We start from the raw sequence: 23,074 nt of genomic DNA on the forward strand, positions 1-23,074 counted from the left end.
GTGGAGAAGAATCGCGCTCCCGCCAAGGCGTCAAGCGATTCGTCCATCTGTGGGAGCGGGTATGCGTCGGCAACAGAAATTTTGTTGAGGCGACGAAAATCGACGCAAAAACGCAACGAGCCGTCCTGTTTCTTAACCAGGACGATCGGCGCTCCCCAAGGGCTGGTAGAGGGAGAAATGATGTCGGCGGCTAACATGTCATCAACGGCCGATTTGACATGGTCCTTTTCGGCGGGACTTAACCGAAAAGGATTCTGGCGTATTGGCGCGCTGTCACCTGTATCAATATGGTGACGCAGCAGATGAGTACAGCCCAAATAGAATTTGTTCCGACTGAAAACGTCGGAAAATTCACGCAGCAGTGTTTTAAGCTTTTGACGCTCTAAATCCGACAGGTCCGTCGATCCCGCACAAAGCGCCTCGAGCCACCCTTCATCGCTGTCCGAATGTGGTCGCGGCAGAGGGACAGTGCTTACGTGATTCGCGACGGGTTCCTCACAGGGCACCGGCGTTGCGTGAGCAAGCACGGTCCCCTGTGGAACCACCACCGTCTGCGACCCCACATTGAGGACCGCGATGAAAGGATCCCCGTCCCCTTTAACGATGGTCTGGGCCGGAATTAAATGAGGTCTGCTAACCCCGGCCCTAGACGGCCCCAGCAGAACCCCCTGGTCCCCAATGCCTTTAGCGAAGGGCCGACGAAGTTTAAGAGGCACCAACATTTGTGCCCCCGGCGGTACGCGTACCGTTCTATCGACGAACGCCGGTACCGTCGCGAACGCCGTCCGACCCGCAGCGGGAGACGGCAGAAACGCCATGCGTCGGCCCGACGGGAGCTCAATGCAGCCCTGGTCGATCAAAATACGAATCGGCATTTTGCCCAGGAAGTCCGTCCCCAGCAGGCACGGAACCGCCAGCGAGGAGGAAACAAAAATCGGGCCAGATAATTTGATATCACCGATACAAATTTGCGCTCGAATTTGTCCAATGATGCCAAGTGAGCCCCCGTTAGCAGCATAGAATGGAACGTTAACGGGCAGCAAAGGACGGCTCTGGACAGGAAGAATATTGTAAATTAGTTCTGAAATGATGGTCGCCGATGCTCCCGTATCGACCAGGATGCGCACCTCAACCCCGTCAATGTGCCCCACAACGGCTGACGACCCCGACGATGGGGCCACAACGTGATGGGCCAACACGGACCACTGGCTGGGTTCGATATGAGTCCCCACAGTGGTGCGTGTTGGCGCGACGGTGTGCAATGTCGGCCCCCCGTTCGCTGCGGTGTGTGAGTGTGTGACGGGTGTGTGCGTGGGCCAAACATGAGGGGTGCCGCGACTCGCCGGGTTATGTTGATGGAGCTTGGGAGGAGGGCCGGCGTCCTGTCGAGGCGTCGTCCCGCGCTGCCGAGGAGAGCGGCACCCCGAGGCGACATGGCCCCGGATGCCGCAATTGTAACAGCGCGGGAGCGCTGGCGACGACGATGGATGGTCGAGGCGGCTCGACCCGTCCCGGCCCGCCCGTACTCCCGTTCTCTGCTGCAGTTGATGATCGACGGCGCAAATTTCCTCCGCTGGGAGTGTGGCTGCAGCCACAGCATGCCCGGTCACTGCCTTGCTGGCCTTCCGTCGCTGCGAGAGTAGGTTGGCGTGGAGGAGTCGTGCAGCCTGGAGGGAACACATTTCTGCGTCGTCCTGTGCCACGACGACGATGTCTAAGTCGTCCGCCAGCAGGAGGATCTTCTCGGTTACCATAGCGTCCACGCCTTCGTTGTCCATTCGTGGGAAGGCCGTCTTTGCTAGTGCCAGGAGACTCGTACGATACGCCAGGGGCGACTCCTTTGCACCTCGCTGGCGATCATAAAAGAGCTGCCTGCAGTCCGACGGTGGTCCGTAGACTGCAGCCAGCAGCTGCAGTGCCATCTGCAGCGTGGAGCGTTTGTCCTTCGATGCCGATGTAAGAGTGGCGAGGTCGTCGCTGTCGAGGAGCGCCGGCAGCGCGCGGAGAGCCTCGGCATCTGTCCACTGCGCCATTTCCTGGTGCGCGAGGAAGCGCCGCTGGAAGCCGCCCCAGTCGCCATCCTCGCCAACAAACTCCTTGAGTGGAGGTAGCCGTTGGTGCAACGCAGCGGCCGCCGTGGAAGGTCGCTCTCCGTTGTCACCGTCACTCTGCTCGGCTTCGGCGCGAACGACGGATGGCATCGCCGGTCGCACCAGTGGTGACGCTCTGTCCGCTGGTGATGACGCGGCAGCCACTGTACGTCCGACGTCGGACGCGAGGCTCAGGCCGGCCACGCCCTCAGCAGCTGCTGCGGCGATGGCGGAAGATTCGAAGTTGGGCTCCGTCGAAATGGCGGGAAGGCGCACTGGTCGTCGGCTGTCGTCGCCCCGTGGCAGTCCACCAGCCCCCAGCCGTGTGATCTGTTCCAGTGTGGCGGCAGCAGCGTACAGCAGCTCCGCCAGTTTTGCGTGAGCCTGCCTCAGTCCATCTGTCGACGGATCCCCCCCATCCCAATGCTGCGGTGTGGATGCATCTGGCCCCGGCTGCTCGATGCCTTCTTCAGCCGTCTCGTGCTCCACAACTGCATCGGTGTCCTCAGCCTCCGGTACCCTGGCTCGAGCTGTCCGGCGCGTGTCCATGTTCGTGGTTGTTCACTTCTGTCACCAGATGTAATATCGTTGAGGACTCTTGGACGCCGGGGTTGGAGGCACACGTATTTATTCCGCGTCAGTTGGCACAATCACGGACATACAACACTGGAGGGGGTATCGGCCCCCTCACCCGGCTAGCTGGGGATACACTTGCTAGCTATGCCTAACCTACCTCCTAGTCCTCCACTAACGGGCTAGGGGAGGCTATCTGGCCCGACACTGGTAAGTCGGGCTTACGGTACCCGGAGTCCCAGACCAGCTCTGATAAGAGCACCGGCTCTGGCTCTCGGGACCACGCCGCTGGCTCGGTCCTGTGCGGCCCTGATAAGGGCGGCGATCCAGGGGAGTCCAGGGCCCTATCTGGACGATCTTCGGTCTTCACTGGTTTAGCTTAACATATCTCCCCGAGCCCTCCGGCTCATCCCCTTTTATACCAAACCCCCCGCTGAGGGGTGGGGCCCCGGGGGATCCCAGCTCCGAGTCAGCCCCCCAGGCTGCCCGATGCGGACGTCGCTGGGAGCACCTGCCCGTGCACCGACATAGCCACGCCCACTGTGTTTCTTTCCCATCTGATCCCATTGTATACAGCCCCTCCGTAACACCCCTACACATGTAGAACACTCAGAGCCGGTCTATGCTTGTGTGGGTGGCCTAAACAACAACACAACCACACGTTCAGCTCCGTCGAGCTGGTTGGTCCGATCAAGGCTGAGTGCATGTGAGCCACATGCAGGCTCAAGCGGAGCTCAGAGGCGACCTTCACGCGGGGCCCCGTGACCCGCGCGTGTGACCGCGTGCGTTGCGTGTGGGGTACCTGGTCCATTGGCCCTCACCGACAAGAGGCGACCCAAACGGAAGATAACGGCTCTCTCATACTCGTAAACCACCTGCAGTCCGGCACAACAAGAACAAACAACACGAGGCAATGAGAGACGTAATGAAACGTGCCACGCGAAGCGATAACAACCACCTCCTCCGCGTTCGCCCTGCGTAGGCAGCGTACCAACAAACAGCGGCAGAGCCTCCACTAAAAGCATCGCGAGGTAACTCTTGCACGTCCACGGGACCAAGTCACAGGCACGCAGCTTACTGTGTGTGGCACGGTGGGAATCGGTCTTCACGAGACTGAGTGGCCATGCTGGGCGCTTCTGCAGCTGACATGGCCCATACGGCACGGCAGAGAACAAGGTGGCCCGGGACAGACGCCTGCATCCTAGCTCTGTTGTTGTCCTATAGAGCGGTGGTTCTCAAACAGGGGGGTACACGGACCCCCGGGGTGTACCTGGCAATGTCCCAGGGGGTACGTGAGGTGATTTATAAATATGTGAAATTATATCACACGTTAGTCATTGGTGAATAATCACGTATGAATATGGCAATATAAAATAACTACTATAATATATAAATCCATATGGTAACCTAGCACAATATATAAATACATTTCTAAACTCATTGATCGTAAACGATGTGGTTTCCAAGAGTAACCAGCGAGTGCAAACAAATTACATCACGCATGCAGAGCGTCTGTTGACATTTTTTTGTATTAGGTTGCAGTTACTAGCTCGTAAGGATACCTCACAAATGGACAATTGGTTAACATATCGATGTCCATTATTCATATATTTATTTCTCAGAACCATGTTGAGTCAGGCAAGGGTGGTATACTCGGTTGAAACAAAATTCAACAGGAAGCCACTAAAGGTTGAGAACCAATGCTCTAGATGAGGATGATGATGGCAATGATGTTGCTGATGATGAAAAACATGCTTTTCTTTGTCGATATAGTTTAATTGTGAAATGGGAGTCAAGGTCAAAAGACTAAGAGGGCCTTGGGGAATCTCCCCTTGAGCAGCTTGCCCCGGCGTAGCAGAGAGTGTGGCCCGTTGAAGTCTTGTGTCACAGGACTTCTGAAAAATCCGTGGTGGCCTTTAGTGCAGCCCCTAGACGTGCAGCCCCCGACAATACACAAATGGTGAAAACATCCCCCATCATCATCGTGCTGCTGTCAAACCCTCATGGGTTTCAAATGTGTGGCGGCCCTCACACTGAAAGTGGCTCCCCTCTGAAAATGAGTGAAGAACACTGCTCTATGCAGTCGTGCGTGCACTTTCCCATCGCAGAGATACGGATTTTTATTATTATTATCAGAGTTGGAATATATATAAATCAAACTAAAGAGTACATACTCATTGGTTCTTTCGGTAAAGTCACGTATGTAGAAATAAAATAAAAATAAATCACAACGTTTCGAACGCAACACAAGCGCTCGTCCTCAGGTGAAAATGGCATAAACCACACAGCGAGGGAACACACAGAGGGACATAACACACAGAGCACACAGAGAATGGCAAATTACACGGAGGCAAATATAGCAAGAAGATGGGCAACAAATCGGGGGAAACACATGGGAAAACGAAAACGGAGAAAGCACATGGGAAAAAAACCCACAAACACATTGACTTACGCACACACATATGGACTCACACACACATACCAAGAGACACACACATGGACTTACACACACACATGGACCCACGCACACACATCGACTTACACACACACACACACATATGGACTCACACACACATTGACCTACACACACATACACATATGGATTCACACACAGACATTGACTTACACACACACCGGCTGACACACACACATATGGACTCACAGACACATACACATCGATGTACACACACACATCGACTGACACACATAGACACACACACAGTGACTTACACACTCACATGGAGCCATGCACACACATCGACTAACACACACACATCGACCAACACACACACAGCGACTGACACACACACATGGACTGACACACACACCTGGACTTACACACACACACACACACATCGACGTACACACACACACACATCTGGCATTGCCCAGGCAAAAAAGACACACACACACACGGACCTAAATGTACACATATGTAGTGGTGATACGCGCTGGGTGTATACGTCGTGTGCCAGCGCGTATGTACGGGTGTGTGTGTGGTGACGCGCGCTGACGGGGAGGAGCAGGCGTCAGTGCGCGGGTGGGGGTAGTGCTGCTGATTGGCTGTGTGCCGGTGACGCGCTGAGAGGGAGTGATCGGGTGGCAGCGCGGTGTGATTGGTCGGGGAGTGGAAACACGCGCTGGGCGGAAACGGATCGTAGAGATAGCGCGTGGTGATTGGGTAACTGAGGAGCGGTGCCGACGTTGAGGTCCGCATCCGCTCCGTCTCCCGGGAAGAAGAGATATATAAGGTGATGCACAGAGGAGTAGGTGGGCGGAAGTGGAACCATCTAAGAATGAAGACGAAGGTGCAGAGATAGAGCCCGGAGAGGAGAGTAATGGAGAGGAGAGGAGAGTAATGGAGAGTAGAGGAGAGTAAGGTATAAGTGTGTAGCCAGAGAGAGAGAACGGTCTACACGAGCTGAGTAATGTATAGTGTGTAGCCAGAGAGAGAGAACGGTCTACACGAGCTGAGTAATGTATAGTGTGTAGCCAGAGAGAGAGAACGGTCTACACGAGCTGAGTAATGTATAGTGTGTAGCCAGAGAGAGAGAACGGTCTACACGAGCTGAGTAATGTATAGTGTGTAGCCAGAGAGAGAGAACGGTCTACACGAGCTGAGTAATGTATAGTGTGTAGCCAGAGAGAGAGAAAGGTCTACACGAGCCGAGTATGCATACGGTGTAGCCAGAGAGAGAGAAAGGTCTACACGAGCCGAGTATGCATACGGTGTAGCCAGAGAGAGATGCAAAGTCTACACGAGGTGAGTGGAGAGTGTAGCAGAGGCGCAGAGTCTACACGAGACGAGAGAAGAGTGTAGCCGAGGCGCGGAGTCTACACGAGGCACAGAGAGCCAGCAGCACAGAATCTAAGAGAGTCAAGAGAAGCGTAGGGCGGAGAGAAGAGGTCACGAGTTGTACCGTTGTATGGTGACCGCATTGTGAAGAAGAGAGGCCACGCGTTGTATCGTTACAAGTCAAGATTTAATAAAAGAAGTGTGTTCCCGTCAAGGAGTTTCCTGCCGTCATTTTCCAATACTTCATCTGGCGTCAGAAGTGAAACGGGCTTCCAAGCATGGAGACAAGGAAGACCCGTAGGACCCACGGGATTGACCGCGAGGAAAGCCTGGACGACTCGGGGCCGCTGGTGGCGGGGGGTGAGGAGGAGGACTTGCCCACGCTACAGGATCCGTCGACGGCGCCGGCCGAGCGACCGGGGACCGACGCCGGGCTTCGTGAGGCGCACTCCCGACTGGCGGAGCTGCTGCTCGCCGCCGCGTCCATCTTGGCGGAGATCAGCTCGTCGGGAGGAGCGGGGACGGTGGGGGACATTTTACAAGGTCGCCCCGCAGATTCCCGCCAAAACGAATGGGGAATTCCCGCCATTGCGCCTGGGCCTACTTTTGGCGGGAACGGCGAGCGCCACGTGGTGGTGGGTTCCCAAGCGCGCGCATCGACGTCATCAGCGCGCGAGGGGGTCCGCCATTTTACGTCTGCTGCTGGAGCCGCCATCTTACACACCGACGGAGAGGCGGAGAGGAACCACGAGGCGGATGACTTCATTTTTCAGCAGCGCCTGCCCACGTTGTCAGCCTTCAAGGCGGAAGGCGGAGACTGGGGCCAATTTCAGCGAAGGTTTTTGGCGCATCAAGAGATGTCAGCGTGGTCCGATGCTACGGCGCTGCGGGCGTTGCCCGCCATGCTGGACGATGATGCGCTCGCGGCCTTCAGGGCTGCACGGAAGTCGGACCGCTCCACGCTGAAGGATGCGCTGGGTTTGTTGGCCAGGGTCTACGGACCTCCCTCGGCGTGCCGCCATCATTTCTACGCAAGACGGAAAGCGGCCACGGAGACCGCGCTGGCCTATCGCACGGCGTTGCTGGCTCTTGCTGATGCTGCGTTCCCTCGGATGGACGAGGAGGGCCAAGACGCGATGGTTTTGGAGCAGCTGCTTAAGTTGGCGCAGGACCTGGGGGTCCCTATCAACACAGCTGACGAGATTGATATTTCTTCTTTGAGAGTCGCCACGAGTATTCAAGCGCACGAGGCCCTACAACGGAAACAAGGCGTTGGTTGCAACGCTGCTGTCGTCGCAGCCCCGGGTTCGGTGGTCACCGAACCCCAAGTCGTCAGCCCACGAGAGGAGGCGTTCGCCACGGGACGACCAGGGGACTGGAGGCCGGGGGCCCGGTCGCCTCTGCGATCGGGCCGAAAGTCGGAGCAACCAAGATCTACTCCGACCCTCGTCACGTGCTATAACTGCGGCCTCCGGGGCCACGTGGCGTCCGGGTGCCGCGCTCCGCGGCAGCGCGCCATGGGAGCTCGGCTGGACGACGACCGAGAGCCCAAGTCATCTCTACAATCCCCGGCAAGTCGCGGCACCTCACACGCTCGGCCTGTTTATTCGGCACACATGGGACGCCGCGTTGCGGCGGAGGAGGGCCGGTTAAGGTTCGGGGATTCGGTTCGGCGAGGGGGGTTCGGCCGGGACCAGGGAGACATTGAATGGGCGGAATTGGGGCATAGAATTGTGGCTGCTTCGGCGGGTTCGTCCGTTGTTACGGGATCTATTGATGGGGTTGAGATTAGGGTGTTAGTGGACACGGGGGCATCGGCAACTATTATATCGGACCTCATTTATAATATTCTTCCAGTCCAATGTCGTCCGCTGCTTCCAGTGGATGTGCCATTTTACGCCGCTAATGGGGGATCGTTGGGCATTATCGGTCAGGTTAGGGCGTCCATTTGCATTGGAGATATCAAATTGTCGGGACCCGTTTTCGTTTCGTCTTCTTTGGCAGTTCCGTGTCTTTTGGGCACTGATTTTTTGGCTAAAATGCCTATTAAAATTCTTATCGATCAACGATACATTGAACTGCCATCGGGTCGCCGGATTTCATTTTTGACGGGCCCTACTGACATTCGGACGGCGTGCGCTACGATACAAGCGGTGGCGACGCAGACCGTGCAAGTGCCCCCGGGTTCACAGATGTTGATTCCCCTCCGGTTGCGGAAACCATGGGTGAGGGAGGCTTCGGGACAAAGTATGCTTTTGGGTCCTTCTAACAAGGCTGTCGGGGGTCTTGATTTATCGGTGGCTCACACTTTGGTGCGGGCTGACAGGGATCCGTTTGTGATGGTTTTGAACGCGGGGTCGCGACCAGCTGTCATTCCGCAGGGCACCGTGCTGGCTCACGCGGCGCGGGTCCCTGTGGATGATGGGTTGGTTGCGCAGGTGGGCTCGAGCCCCGCGCGGAACGTTGAGCCAAGGGAAGACCTTGAGTGGGTCCATTCGCTATGCGCCGCCTCGGACGATTTGTCGGCGGCGCAGTTGGGTGCGCTGCGCGAGTTGCTCATTGAATTCTCTGATGTATTCAGTAAACATAAGTATGACATTGGGTGCACGGATTTGTTGCACCATCACATTGAAACGGGCGATGCGGCGCCGGTCAGGCTAAATCCCTTCCGACTGAGTCCCGTGGAGAAGGAACATGTTCAGTCGGCTGTTAACGAAATGCTAGAAGCCGATATTATTTCGCCCTCCTCTAGCCCGTGGGGAGCGCCTATTGTGCTGGTTAAGAAGCAGGACGGGTCCCTGCGATTCTGCGTTGATTTCCGTCGCCTGAATAAGATCTCTGTGGCTGACGCGTATCCGCTCCCCAGGATGGATGAGTCCCTCGATGCATTGTCTGGTGCGCGATATTTTTCGACTCTTGATTTGTTATCGGGGTTTTGGCAGTTGCCGCTCGACGAAGAGTCGAAACCTAAGACAGCATTTCGGACTCCAGGGGGGCTGTTCCAGTTTAACCGGTTACCCATGGGACTTCACTCCTCTCCAGCGACGTTTCAGCGACTTATGGAGCTGGTTTTGTCAGGCTTGCAGTGGGATACATGCTTGATTTATATGGACGATGTCATTGTTTTCAGTAAAACGTTTGAAGAACACCTCCAGCGATTGAGAGGGGTGTTCTTGCGAATGCGATCGGCTAAGTTGAAATTTAAACCGGCCAAATGTCACCTCCTTCGTAGGTCGGTTAGATACTTGGGTCACATTGTCGATTCTTCGGGGATCTCCACCGATCCCGCGAAGACGGATTGTGTCGGTTCGTGGCCGACACCTACGTCCGTTTCCGACGTGCGTAGTTTCATCGGGTTTGCTTCTTATTATCGGCGGTTCGTTGAGCACTTCGCCACTATTGCAAAACCCTTGCACGCTCTAACGGCGAAGGGAGTGAAGTTCAAATGGGGACCGGAGGAGGAGGCCGCGTTTCGCTCCCTCCGGGACGCCTTGGTGGGTGCCCCACCCTTGTGTTATCCCGATTTTGCCAGTCCCTTTTTGCTGGACACGGATGCTAGCAACACGGGCATTGGGGGGGTGCTATCCCAAGTCGTTGGGGGTGTCGAAAGAGTTGTCGCCTACGGTAGTAGGGTGTTGTCTCCGGCGGAGCAGCGCTACTGCGTCACCCGTCGCGAGCTGCTTGCCATTGTCTTTTTTGTGCAGCAGTTTAGGCCATATCTCTATGGTCGTCACTTTACGGTCCGAACGGACCACGCGGCGCTACAGTATTCATTGAGGGTCGCCCAGCCCTCGGGCCAGTTGTCGCGTTGGTTGGAAGTCCTCCAGGACTATCAGTTTACGACTACGTACCGTAAGGGGTTGCGACACACAAATGCCGATTGCTTGTCGCGGTTGTTGCCTTGTGATGAATGCGCGTGTTTGTCGGGATCGGCGTGCTGTAAACCGACGCTTGCGGGGGAGATGGGGGCACTGGCTGCGACAGCGGGCGCACCGATCGTGGATGATTCCACTGCCTCTCAGGGTCGGGACTCGCTGCTCTCGCTGTCGCTCAGCGAATGGGGCCGCCTCCAGATGGCGGACAGCTCGCTGCTAGCATTGCGCCGCAAGGTTGGGGGTCCCGAGGGGGACCAGGAGCGTACCGGCTCCTATGTACTTGAGCAGGGCATGTTATTGAGATGGGACAGTTTGTCCCGGCGGAACGCACTCGTGGTGCCTTCCGCTGTGAGGGGGAGGGTTGTCTTGGCGGCACACGAACGCCTCTTGCACTTGGGAGTTAACAAGACGCTTGCCCTGCTTCAGCGTGACTATTACTGGCCGGGAATGGGAAGTGATGTGGTAAATATTCTGAAGGGGTGCGTTGAGTGCGCCAGGCGTAAACCACCGCCCGTGGCAGCTAATCCACCGCTGCAATCTATTCAGGTCTCGCGTACCAACGAGCTCGTTGCACTCGATATTTTGGGGCCCTTCCCAGTCACGCCGAGAGGGAATAAATATTTGTTAGTGGGGGTCGAATACTTTACCCGATGGCCTATGGCGTGGCCTCTCGCTAACCAGTCGGCAGCGGCTGTGACGGATGCCTTCGTCCAGGGCTATGTCCTGGACAAGGGGGCTCCTGAACGCCTGCTGACCGACCAAGGTAAAAAATTTTCGAGTAAATTGTTGCAAGAGGTGTGCGATCTGTTGGGTACCAAGAAGGTGCGTACCTCCCCGTACCACCCGCAGACAGACGGGATGGTGGAGAGACTCCACAAAACTTTGACTTCCATGCTGTGCCAGCAGGTGTGCGAGGCACATGTAGATTGGGACCTGCAGGTCCCGGGAGTCCTTGCCGCGTATAGAATGGCCCCCCATGCAGCTACGGGGTTTTCCCCATTCTATTTGATGTACGGTCGGGAAGCTGACCCGCCAATGGAAACGCAACTTGGCCTGTCCGCTCCACGAACTAATTCTAATTTGGCAGAACATATTAAGTTTAATATTCACAAGCTGACAGAGGCGAGGGAGGCCGCACGGCTTAATTCGCGGGCTCGCCAAATTGCTAATGAACGGTTGCGGGCACGGAAGGTGTCCATGCACGAATGGAAACCAGGTGACAGGGCCTGGCTGCATTGCCCTCAGGCACCCTTGGCTACGTCGCCTAAATTGTTGAGACCGTGGAGGGGACCCGTGGAGGTCGTGCGCGTTGCACGGCCCCAGTGCGTTCAGATAAAGTGGGGAAAGCGCCGTTGGTACGTTCACCCCTCCCGACTGAAACCGTTCTCGCCTCCATATGGCCTCCCCTTGTGTCGTGATGGCCGGGCGTGTGACGTGACCGGCGACCCAGAGGGGGAAATGTCTCTGCCTGATCCACACGTATTTTCGCCTGATCTGCTCCCAGGTGTCTCGGAACTGACAGCTGCCGATCACCGGCGGCCGGATCTCCGCGGCGGGGCCGGCCCTTTCAGGCCCGTTCCGCGCCGTCTGGAGCAGCCGGAACCGCCGGACGGTCGTCAGTGTCCCGCCCCATACGACGGACCAGCCAGACGGACTCGCGCCAGGTCGTGCTACTTTGCATGACCTGCCTCGTGAGGAGTCGGGGCAGTTGGAGCGCCTCGTCACTGCGTGTAGTCGCAGGGACGTGGGGCGCGTTCGTTTTTTGGAATTTGCTTGTATCGTGTTATTGTTGACTTTTCGTGTTCATTGTCAATCTGTACATAGTTATTCTTGTTGTTGTTGTTGTTATGTTACGGGGCACACTGGGGGGGTTACGGGTTTTTTTTGTTGGTTGTCGTCTTATCGTTGCGGTTGGTTGTTGTTAGCAGCCGGGCCGGCTGCGAGCTATGTGGGAGGGGGTGATGTAGTGGTGATACGCGCTGGGTGTATACGTCGTGTGCCAGCGCGTATGTACGGGTGTGTGTGTGGTGACGCGCGCTGACGGGGAGGAGCAGGCGTCAGTGCGCGGGTGGGGGTAGTGCTGCTGATTGGCTGTGTGCCGGTGACGCGCTGAGAGGGAGTGATCGGGTGGCAGCGCGGTGTGATTGGTCGGGGAGTGGAAACACGCGCTGGGCGGAAACGGATCGTAGAGATAGCGCGTGGTGATTGGGTAACTGAGGAGCGGTGCCGACGTTGAGGTCCGCATCCGCTCCGTCTCCCGGGAAGAAGAGATATATAAGGTGATGCACAGAGGAGTAGGGGGGCGGAAGTGGAACCATCTAAGAATGAAGACGAAGGTGCAGAGATAGAGCCCGGAGAGGAGAGTAATGGAGAGGAGAGGAGAGTAATGGAGAGTAGAGGAGAGTAAGGTATAAGTGTGTAGCCAGAGAGAGAGAACGGTCTACACGAGCTGAGTAATGTATAGTGTGTAGCCAGAGAGAGAGAACGGTCTACACGAGCTGAGTAATGTATAGTGTGTAGCCAGAGAGAGAGAACGGTCTACACGAGCTGAGTAATGTATAGTGTGTAGCCAGAGAGAGAGAACGGTCTACACGAGCTGAGTAATGTATAGTGTGTAGCCAGAGAGAGAGAACGGTCTACACGAGCTGAGTAATGTATAGTGTGTAGCCAGAGAGAGAGAAAGGTCTACACGAGCCGAGTATGCATACGGTGTAGCCAGAGAGAGAGAAAGGTCTACACGAGCCGAGTATGCATATGGTGTAGCCAGAGAGAGATGCAAAGTCTACACGAGGCGAGTGGAGAGTGTAGCAGAGGCGCAGAGTCTACACGAGACGAGAGAAGAGTGTAGCCGAGGCGCGGAGTCTACACGAGGCACAGAGAGCCAGCAGCACAGAATCTAAGAGAGTCAAGAGAAGCGTAGGGCGGAGAGAAGAGGTCACGAGTTGTACCGTTGTATGGTGACCGCATTGTGAAGAAGAGAGGCCACGCGTCGTATCGTTACAAGTCAAGATTTAATAAAAGAAGTGTGTTCCCGTCAAGGAGTTTCCTGCCGTCATTTTCCAATACTTCACATATATGGACTCAAACACACACACATCGACTCACACACACATCGACTTACACAGCCATCCCCGATGATGCCACAGCTAGAGCAATTTTGTCTCTCTGACGAGCCTTAGCGAGGAGCAGTTTGAAAACAAAGGTCTTCCCAGTACTGGCAGGTGCATCAGGGAAAAAAATACTCGATGTGTAGTCTCAATGTCTTCCAAGATTTTCGTGTAGGCTTCTATTTGTGCATCCAACAGCTTTGGTTAATTTTCTTAAATACATTTAAGAAGCTCTTAAGCATAATAGCATATTTCACGTAGAATCTCTTGAGTAAGGGCATGCAGGTTGTCCCTGTAGAGTGTTGGTAGTCCCATAGACGTGAGGTATTTTCCACCAATGGAGTGCAGTTTGTCCTGAAGGAGAATGAGGGCCTGTTTGAAGATGACATCATAAAAGTTGACATCGAGGTTTGTATTTTCTCATTGAGCTCCGTGGAGGATGTCCTCACTCATGCCCTCTTTGTATTTTTGCCAGAGTCCCATGTGGTTAGATGGGCTGCAAACTTGAAGATTTATGCAGAAGAGCAATATCAGTTGACAAGGGGACTGACCAACAGAAGCTTCTGTCATAGCTTTATGAAGATGGTGATCATGCGCAAGAATTGCACGAAGATTATGTTTGACAGACAACTCCTTCCACTGTGTAGAGGTCTTGGAAAGATTTGTGCCCTTTGGCAACATGGAGAAGCATTGGGATAAAGTAGCACTGCTGATTGTTGGGATGAACTGTGTAGACTCGTCCTAAGGCATCAGATTCCCCGTCAGCAGCACGTCGCCTCCATCTTTTTTTTAGCAGTCCATGTATAGTAGGAGGGAACTTAATGGTAGATCAGGTTGGCAGCAAATGGGTCACTTGGGCACAAAACAAAGAACGCCATCAGGGTGGTATCTTGTGGGGCCAGGGCCTGTTGTTGGGTATTTCCTTTAGTGACGGAGATGCGTTGACCATTTTGGAGGTGAAGTGCCAAATGGACGACTGTGGGGGAACGGTCATGGATGGGGAAGCCAAGAATTCAGCAAATGGCCTCATTGTTGCTGATGTATGTTCCTTGGAAAAAAAGTTTGAGCTCATGCACACTTTGCCCTTCTGTGTTTTTGTAAGGCAAAGACAGCCATGTCAGTGCCTTTGTTGATGTAAACATATTAGATGGCTTTTTTTAGAATAGCAGAATTTTACATTAAAGTGGGCCTGGAAGATCTTGCACAGAAGAGGGCAGTAGGGAACGATCCACCGGTTGTGCACCTTAATTAGCGAGTTAGTGGCAGGTCTGAGCGTTGTTTGAAATCCACCATGCTCAGTATTTCTGTGACGATATAGAGGATAGCCATCATGGGCCGACTGAGTGTCTTTCAAGTAGTTCCATGGATACCTCTTGGTACACCTGTGGTCTTGCATACATGGCACATTTGGATATAACTGGCCACATGGGCCATGGACCATTTGGTTGCCGACCACATAGAAAAAGGGCAGGTTCTTGATGGGGGTGAGGTAGCTCAGCACTGCTAAATGTGTCAATGTGACTTGCATTAATTGTTTCCCTCATTCATAGCGAAATGTGAGGATGAGGAAGACGACGTTTTTGCCACCCAATGGTTGTGCAAGTTACTGCTTGTCTATGCAAAGACGCCGCCTTCATTGGTCGTAATAAGCATCATGAGGTCAAAAACTTTGAGTTTTAAGACCCTCGCTAAGATGTCAGGTCTGTCTGGTGGCTTTTGGTTTGGATAAAGGTAAACCTGGATCTCCTTTCATTTGGGAATGCAAGTGAAGGTGATGAAGAGATGGAGCGTGGCATATTAGCCGATGTACGTCATGGCATCCAGAGTCTTCTCATGCATATATCTTGGTGGAGTTGTGAAGGATGAAGGCAAAATAACTAATCAGCCCACATTGTGACCGTTTGCATCTCCTTCAGCATTTATGGCATCCCAGAGATTAACATACTTGTTCACACGCAGGCGGTTTTGATTCAGTTGAATGTAAAGAAGGTGCTCACTCTAATGTTGGCATACTTATCGACAACATATTGGTGAAAGAGGTTGGCACACCATAATATGCGGTTTCCTCCTCTGTCCATGATCACGAAGGAAGATAAGTTTTTTTTAGAGGAGACAGTTTTGTGAGGATGTCTTTGTCCTGTAGCTTTGTAATTGGAGGAATGTTGACGTGATACCCATCTTGGCCTTGCGACAGGAAAATGTGTTATTGTAGGGCATCGTATGCTCTGTTAGTGTCAGGAAATCGTGCGATGGTGTTTTCTTGGTATGGAAGAACAATGTCTCTCTCACAATGTCCCTCACCGACCGTAAGAAAGCAAGGTCAACAATATTTAGGGCATTGAACCTCCCTGCGTGCTCCCCGCTTTGGTGGAAAGTAAATGTGCGGTATGGCAAAATATAAATGGGTGATGTTTCCACGACTGTAACAAAACGATAGACGAAATGCAATGGGCTGTAGCTAAGAAAGTCCCAACATATTCAGCAGTATAACATATTAATCAGCTTAGCAATACTACGTATCAGTAAAAAGTGTGACGTGAGCAATCGAATAGAAATGCATTGAAGAAATAATCTGAAATAAGTCTATATTAAAGAACAGCAGTACGCAGCAGTGCATACCAACTGTGGTGGTACGTGGTTTCTCTACAGCAGTGCATACCGAATGTGGTTGTACCTGCTATCACTCCAGCAGTGCAAACCGACTGGTGGTACCTGGTTTCACTGCAGCAGTGCATACCGACTGTGGTGGTACCTGCTATGATTACAGCAGTGCATACTGTGTTGGTTCCTGCTATGATTACAGCAGTGCATACTAACTATGGTGGTACCTGCTATGATTACAGCAGTGCATACTGTGGTGGTACCTGTTATGATTACAGCCGTGCATACTGTGGTGGTACCTGCTTTCACTACAGCAGTGCATACCAACTGTGGTGCTACCTGCTTTCACCACAGCAGTAGATATGACTGTGGTGGTACCTGCTATGACTACAGCAGTGCATACTGTGGTGGTACCTGCTATGACTACAGCAGTGCATACCGACTGTGGTGGTACCTGCTATGACTACAGCAGTGCATATCGACTGTGGTGGTACCTGCTATGACTACAGCAGTGCATACTGTGGTGGTACCTGCTATGACTACAGCAGTGCATACCGACTGTGGTGGTACCTGCTATGACTACAGCAGTGCATACCGACTGTGGTGGTACCTGCTATGACTACAGCAGTGCATATCGACTGTGGTGGTACCTGGTATGACTACAGCAGTGCATACCGACTGGTGGAACCTGCTTTAACTACAGCATTGCATAACGACTATGTTGGTTCCTGCTGTGATACAGCAGTGCACACTGTGGTGGTACCTGCTTTCACTGCAGCAGTGCATACTGACTGTGGTGATACCTGCTATGATTACAGCAGTGCATACTGTGGTGGTACCTGCATTCCCTACAGCAGTGCATACCGAGTGGTGGTACATGCTTTCACTACAGCAGTGCATACCAACTGTGGTGGTTCCTGCTATCACTACAGCAGTGCATACTGACTTTGGTGGCACCTGCTTTCACTACACCAGTGCATACTGTGGTGGTACCTGCTATGATTACAGCAGTGCATACTGACTGTGGTACTTGCTATGATTAACAATAATATATGCCTAGAGTTTCCTGGCTGGCTGCTGCCTGGGCTCCTCTCTACCACAACAGTGACTCCATTGTTCGTGGCTGCTGTGGGGTCGTTGCCATCAAAAATAGCTGGGTAACTGGCTATATACGATTTTCCGTGTAACAAATAAACGTTAATTTGAGTTGAAACGCTAGAAGGAGTTCGGAAGACAGATGAAAGATAGCGACACCGCAGAGAGGGGAGTAATGGATACAGAAGACCGACTCAGTTATTTAATATCGCTCACACTTTTCAATTTGTTCTCCTGTTCTAATTATTTTGCCGAATATTCTTGAAATCCAAGAGAATATAACAAAAACTCAATAAATATTATCTTGGTATTTTATTATTATGATGTAAAAAAGCAGACTGCTTTTAGTACTCCGTGTACAGGAGGGTCGTGAGAAAACTGTGAACATGACAGCAGTTTCCTTTTATTTTTCATTGCAAAGCAACAACGGCTCCAGGTATTTATAATACATTTCGGCCGATCATAATAACCACTGCTCGTCAGTGCAGCACTTTCACGTATCACTCAGTGCTGACGTTAGCCACGGCTGGGATTCAAACTCATGCAGCTGGGTTCACTGTTGCGGTGCTTGCCGTGATATTTTTCGTGCTGAAAAGTGTGCAAAGGACCGCGGAGAGACGCACGCTCAGATTTACTCCGAGGGGACAGGAAGAGGAATGCGTGAGTTGGAGAACGCCACGCAGGTTGGAAAACGTCGGATTCACTTTTGAGGCAAAGTAACGGCTATGGGGGGCGATGGCCGAGATCAAGGATGGAGTGGCAGCCAGAAGAGCGTGGCGACTTGTGGAGGAGAGATGACGTGAGCTCGAGTGGCCGGTGCCAGATGCACGGGGAGATGATATGGTGGCTCGGGGAGGCGCTTATCTGGCAGTGGATCGTTCCGTGACCGATGCCGATGTCTCTTGAAGAGAAATACGGCCACTAACCCGTGCCAACACTCGTCATCATCATCAAAGGCCTCGCTTGCCCAGTTGCCGTCCGGCCGACGTGAAATCTCCCCCCCCCCCACCACGAGGGACACAGCAATAACGCTGCCGTTATTATTGCAGCGCCTCCAACTCGTGCGGGACAGCAGCAGCGAGCAGCTGCGGTTGCTCAACAAGTAGCTGAGCGCGCGTGGGAGGAGAGGAGGAGGCGGAGGTTCAATCTGTTTGGGAATCTGCAGTGACGAGATTGGAAGCGTAAATGTCATGCGCACGCCTCTGCATGAACGTGTGTGCGTGTCTGTGTGTCTGTGGGGAGCGGTAGTGTAGCGGTTAGCGTGCTGCGCTACGAACACGGCGACCAGAGTTCGATTCCCATTCACGGTCAACACCAGTGACGATTATATGAACCGGTCCTGGGCCTCCCCTAGGTCGACTTAGCCTCAAATGAGTACCTTGTGTGGTGTGTAAACATCGCCACTAGGGAGACAAAGGCGGCCGGGCGTGGTGCTGCGTGTGTCTGTGTGTGTGGGGAGTGGTAGTGTAGCGGTCTACTCAGCCTCAATTGAGTACTTGGTGCGGTCGTGTAGTAAACATCGCCACTGGGGAGACAAAGGCGGCCGGGCGGGCAGGCGGGTGTGGTGTTGGCCACCCACCCCCTCGTGTGCGGTGTTGGCCACCCACCCCCTCGTGTGCCGTACTGGCCTTCATAGGTGCTCGCTGACAGCACTTGGGGGCCGTCCATAAATGATGTCACGCGTTTTTGGACGATTTTTTACCCCACCCCCCTCGTCACACGGCGTCACAAAAAGTCAGACCCTCCTGACGTCACAAAGCTCTCCCCCCCCCTCCAAAACTATATTTCAATTTTGAAAATTAAACATGCTTCAAATCGCTTTAAACTATTGTCATTGTAGAGCGTATTTAATGTGGCGCTGCACTCTGATGTTGTAGGGGGAAACACGTATTAAAAAGGAGGCGTTGGAAAGCTTAAATTTAGCATAAAATTCACTTGAAAATATTCAACGTTTAACTAAAACTGCAGATGTTCTGAATATTATATTGAAATTATCTTATAATTATAATATTAAAAGTAATTATAACTATAAAAAAATACTTGAAACTTTGTAGTAGAACGAAGCAAAATGGAGAGTACAATTATAACAATCACATATTAATTCCACAGAATGAAAAGCCCTGGTAGAATCATTAGAATCAAAATGTTTAATAACAATCATTAAAAACAATTTTTAAATGTATGCTTCTCCATTATCCCATGGAGAAGCAAAATACTCCTTCATGGAATAAATAAAAGGTGACCTTAGCAAATTTAAATAATGAAATAGTTAATAATGAAAATTAATCAAAATTAGTGTTATTTAAAGTTGCTCATTTTGATGTGACGTCACTTCGTCACAAATGTCTGACCCCCCCCCCCCTAGGTGCGTGACGTCATTTATGGACGAACCCTTGCCCCAACAGTCTGTTAAGGCTACACAGATGATCTTTGTCTTTGTGTGAGTGTGTGTGGCACAGTAGGGGGCACAGGTGGTGCATCAGCCAATCATCTCGGTCATCTCAGTCAGTCGACGCGTGGCACCTGCTGGGTCTGCCCCGTGACCTCCTGCCAGCGGGCGTTCGACACTTCACGTGGCCTCAAGGTGCACCTAGCCTGGCACAAGCGTCGTGGTGACGTCACTGCCACTTAGTGGCGAATGGCGGTTGTTGTTGTGTCTTTGTTGATACTTCCCACCTTGACGCAGAAGAGGAGCGACACGGGGACCGTGAAGATGCAGAGCAGCACGGCGAGCGCAGTCAGCAGCCACTCGCAGGGGGCGACGCGCAGCGACTTTACAGCTACACACAAAGACAAATGCACAAAGACCCCCCCCGTAAAAGCCTTGACAGCCTGTTGGGGCAAGTGCTGGTGGCGAGCAGCACCGATGAAGGCTGGAACGGCACACAAAGGGGGTGGGGTGGCCAATACCACGCCCGGCCGTTTTTTCAGCTCCAGGCCCAGGACATATTCATATATTCGCCACAATTGTTGGTTTGTGAGCGGGAATCAAGCTCGGGTTGCGGGTTCATAGCGCAGTGCGCTAAGGGGACGTCCATAAATGACGTCACGTGATTTTGGACGATTTTTGACCCCCCCCCCTTCGTCACACGACGTCACAAATAGTCAGACCCCGCCTCAAATATGACGTCAAAAAGCTCTTCCCCCACCCCCCAAAAAAAATAAAACATGCTTCAAATCGCTTTAAAATATTGTCATTGTAGTGCGTATTTAATGTGGCGCTACACTCTGATGTTGTAGGAGAAAACATTTATTAAAAAGTCTATTTAATAAAGTAGAACGTGTTGTATATATTTATTTAAAGTTGCGCATTTTGATGTGACGTCACATTTCTCACCCCCCCCCCCCTCGTCACACATCGTCGCAAATGTCTGACCCCCCCCCCCCCCCCAGGTGCGTGCCGTCATTTATGGACGGCCTCTCACCGCAGCACCACCACCGCTGCTCAGTCACACGCAGACAAACATCCCCCGTATAGCCTCATCAGACTTTCGGGGCAAGTGCTGTGAGCGAGTAGCAGCACCTACACGGGGGCCACCCACCTCCTCGTGTGCCCTGCCGGCAGCCTTCTGACGGTACAGTGTAGTGACATCGCGGGGTGTCGCTGTGTAGTGCCGGCCCTAGAGGGGCACGGTGAGCGGTGTAGCGACATCGCGGACACCACGTGGTGTGGGTGTAGTACCAGCCCTAGAGGGGCTCGGTGAGCGCTGATTGATAGCGCTGGATGGCATCGCGCTTGGCGTGTTGTTCATCCTGAAGAAACCTTCGTCTACGCGGACCTGGACCCAAGCTGGGGTCCGGTCCGTAGTAGCTTGTTACGGTGTAATTAGTGCGGTTAGCCTGGTGGTCACCACCACAGGTTGTTATTCTGTAAAGGGGCAGTTCGCCCGTGTGTTGGTGTTAAATAAATGCGTTGTCTCCAAGAGTACGTCTGCCACTCAACTGAACCCATGTATCGTGGAATCAATCGATTAAACGATACATGTACAGTACACGCCCAACACCAGTGACGATGTTCATAACTGGTCCTGGGCCTGAGCCTCAGATGAGTGCAAACATCGTCACTGGGGAGACAAAGGCGGCCGGGCGTGGTGGTGGCCACCCACCCCCTCGTGTGCCGTCTTCATAGGTGCTACTCGCTAACAACACTTGCTCCAAAAGCATGTTCAGGCCACACGGGGGATCTTGGCCTTTGTGACGACACTCACTTTGTTCTATATTACCAGGTAAGGCCCACTGAGCAACATCGGCCTTTTTTAGAAGCGACCTGGCCACAAGTGATAACGAAGTGGCCCATCATGTGGAAAGTTATAGCAGCCGAAAACTCGAAACGCGTGTTGTTGATCCTAAACACGCAGGGAAAACCCGAAGCACCCAGAGAAAAATCAACGCGACCGCGGGGAGAACACGCAAACTCCAAAAATACAGCAGGCGTCAGGGTCGGGATCGAACCCACGCACCTCCCGTGTACCAGGCGAGGTAGTGAACATCTCCTAGTCACCGTGGCGCCCCTGCCAAGGCTACACGTGAGACACGTGTGTGACTGCACACACACGTGCGCTTACGCCGCCGCGCACCTTCATCCGTGCGCTCCGCCTCCAGGGCCGTGTCAGCCGCCCGCTGCTCCAGGGCCTGGTCGACGTCGATCACCAGGGACGAGCTCACGGGACCGCCTCCTCCTCCTAGCGCTGCGTCCACGCGCGTGCCGCGCACAGCGCCGCTCTGCGCATGCAAAGACAAAGGCACCCCCCCCCCCCGTGTAGCCTTTAATATACTTGTTGGGGCAATGGATGTATGTGTGTACCTCTTTGTTGAACTTCTTTCGCACCGTACATAGCCAACCGTGCTTAACAGGATGAAGGCCGGCACAGCGCGCGAGGAGGAGAGCCCCACATCTACATGACCCTCCGTATGAGCCATGGGGGTTATTTGACGATACTTTACCGCGCTAGTCAGCGCGGGTCAGCAAAGGGGGAGTCCAGGTCATGTTCCGAACCTCAGAGGTAATGTACCACTCATGTTAGCAGCAGGCAGGAATCAAATGCAGGTCGCCGTGGTTGGCAGTGTGCTAACCATTGCGCCACCGCTCGCCCCCACCACACTCACAAATGATACAATCACAGAGAGCATCTACCCCGGACAGCTCCTTGTCTCACCTCCGTTAGTTTCTTGCAGCTCCTCACGACACCCGTACGACAAGAGGCTACGTGCACCCAGCACCACCACCCCCACCCTCACCACTACCAACCACCACGCTTACCACCTCCACCCAGGACCAACTCCACCAAACCCGACTTCCACCCAGCCATCACCACCACCTGCATCCACCCAGCTCCACCTCCGGACGACTTCCTCACCCTGGAGCCGCTGCCGCTCCGGGAGGTCGCGCCGTTGCGCGCCTCCCGCTTGGAGCGCCTCTCCATCGCTCCTCGCGAGTCGCCTGGGTCAGAGCCGCCGAGAGGACTGACGGGGCCCCCTCCCTCGTTCCTGCTTCTCCTGATGAACGATGGAGACGCCGGGGAGCGAGCGAGTGAGCGAGCGCCGTGAACTCGGACCACGTCGACGGAGAAGCGCTTATAGGCGCGATGGGAGGACGAGGATGAGGAGGGGGAGGGTTGGTTATGCAGAGCGGTGTCGCAAAACCGGTTGCGTTAATGAGTTGGGGAGTGAAGTTGGGGAGTGAATTATTCCGCGCGCGTTCCGCAGATTAAACGCAAACACAGGCAGTGGTGACCCCTCTCCTCCGCAATTCAGCACCGCCATGCGAGCCGATAGTGACTCCTCGCCGCGCGTTGTCATCGATCCACACTGCTGGATGCAGGCCTACAATCACCTTGGCAGGCACGGGGGTTGATTGGCCATACTTCACCACCTGGTCAGTGCGAGTTGATGAGTGGGAGGGGGTGGAGAGTGTGCCAAGGACTGGCTCAGATATGA

General features: G+C 53.6%; 1 protein-coding gene across 1 annotated transcript in view; it reads right to left on the minus strand.

Moving 5' to 3' along the window:
- Positions 1-22,743, minus strand: part of LOC144728296 (stomatin-like) — a 43,537-nt gene extending 20,794 nt beyond the window's left edge. The window contains exons 1-4 of the mRNA XM_078607615.1: positions 22,495-22,743; positions 21,715-21,859; positions 19,814-19,917; positions 3,466-3,538 (exon numbers count right to left, since the gene is read on the minus strand). Coding sequence (XP_078463741.1) covers positions 3,466-3,538; positions 19,814-19,917; positions 21,715-21,859; positions 22,495-22,560 — 388 coding nt within the window. The 5' untranslated portion in view covers positions 22,561-22,743. The remainder of the gene's footprint in view (positions 1-3,465; positions 3,539-19,813; positions 19,918-21,714; positions 21,860-22,494) is intronic.
- Positions 22,744-23,074: the final 331 nt, after the last annotated feature.

This window comes from Lampetra planeri, chromosome 28, assembly GCF_965212315.1.
Source record: "Lampetra planeri chromosome 28, kcLamPlan1.2.h2, whole genome shotgun sequence".
Taxonomy (NCBI): Eukaryota; Metazoa; Chordata; class Hyperoartia; order Petromyzontiformes; family Petromyzontidae; genus Lampetra; species Lampetra planeri.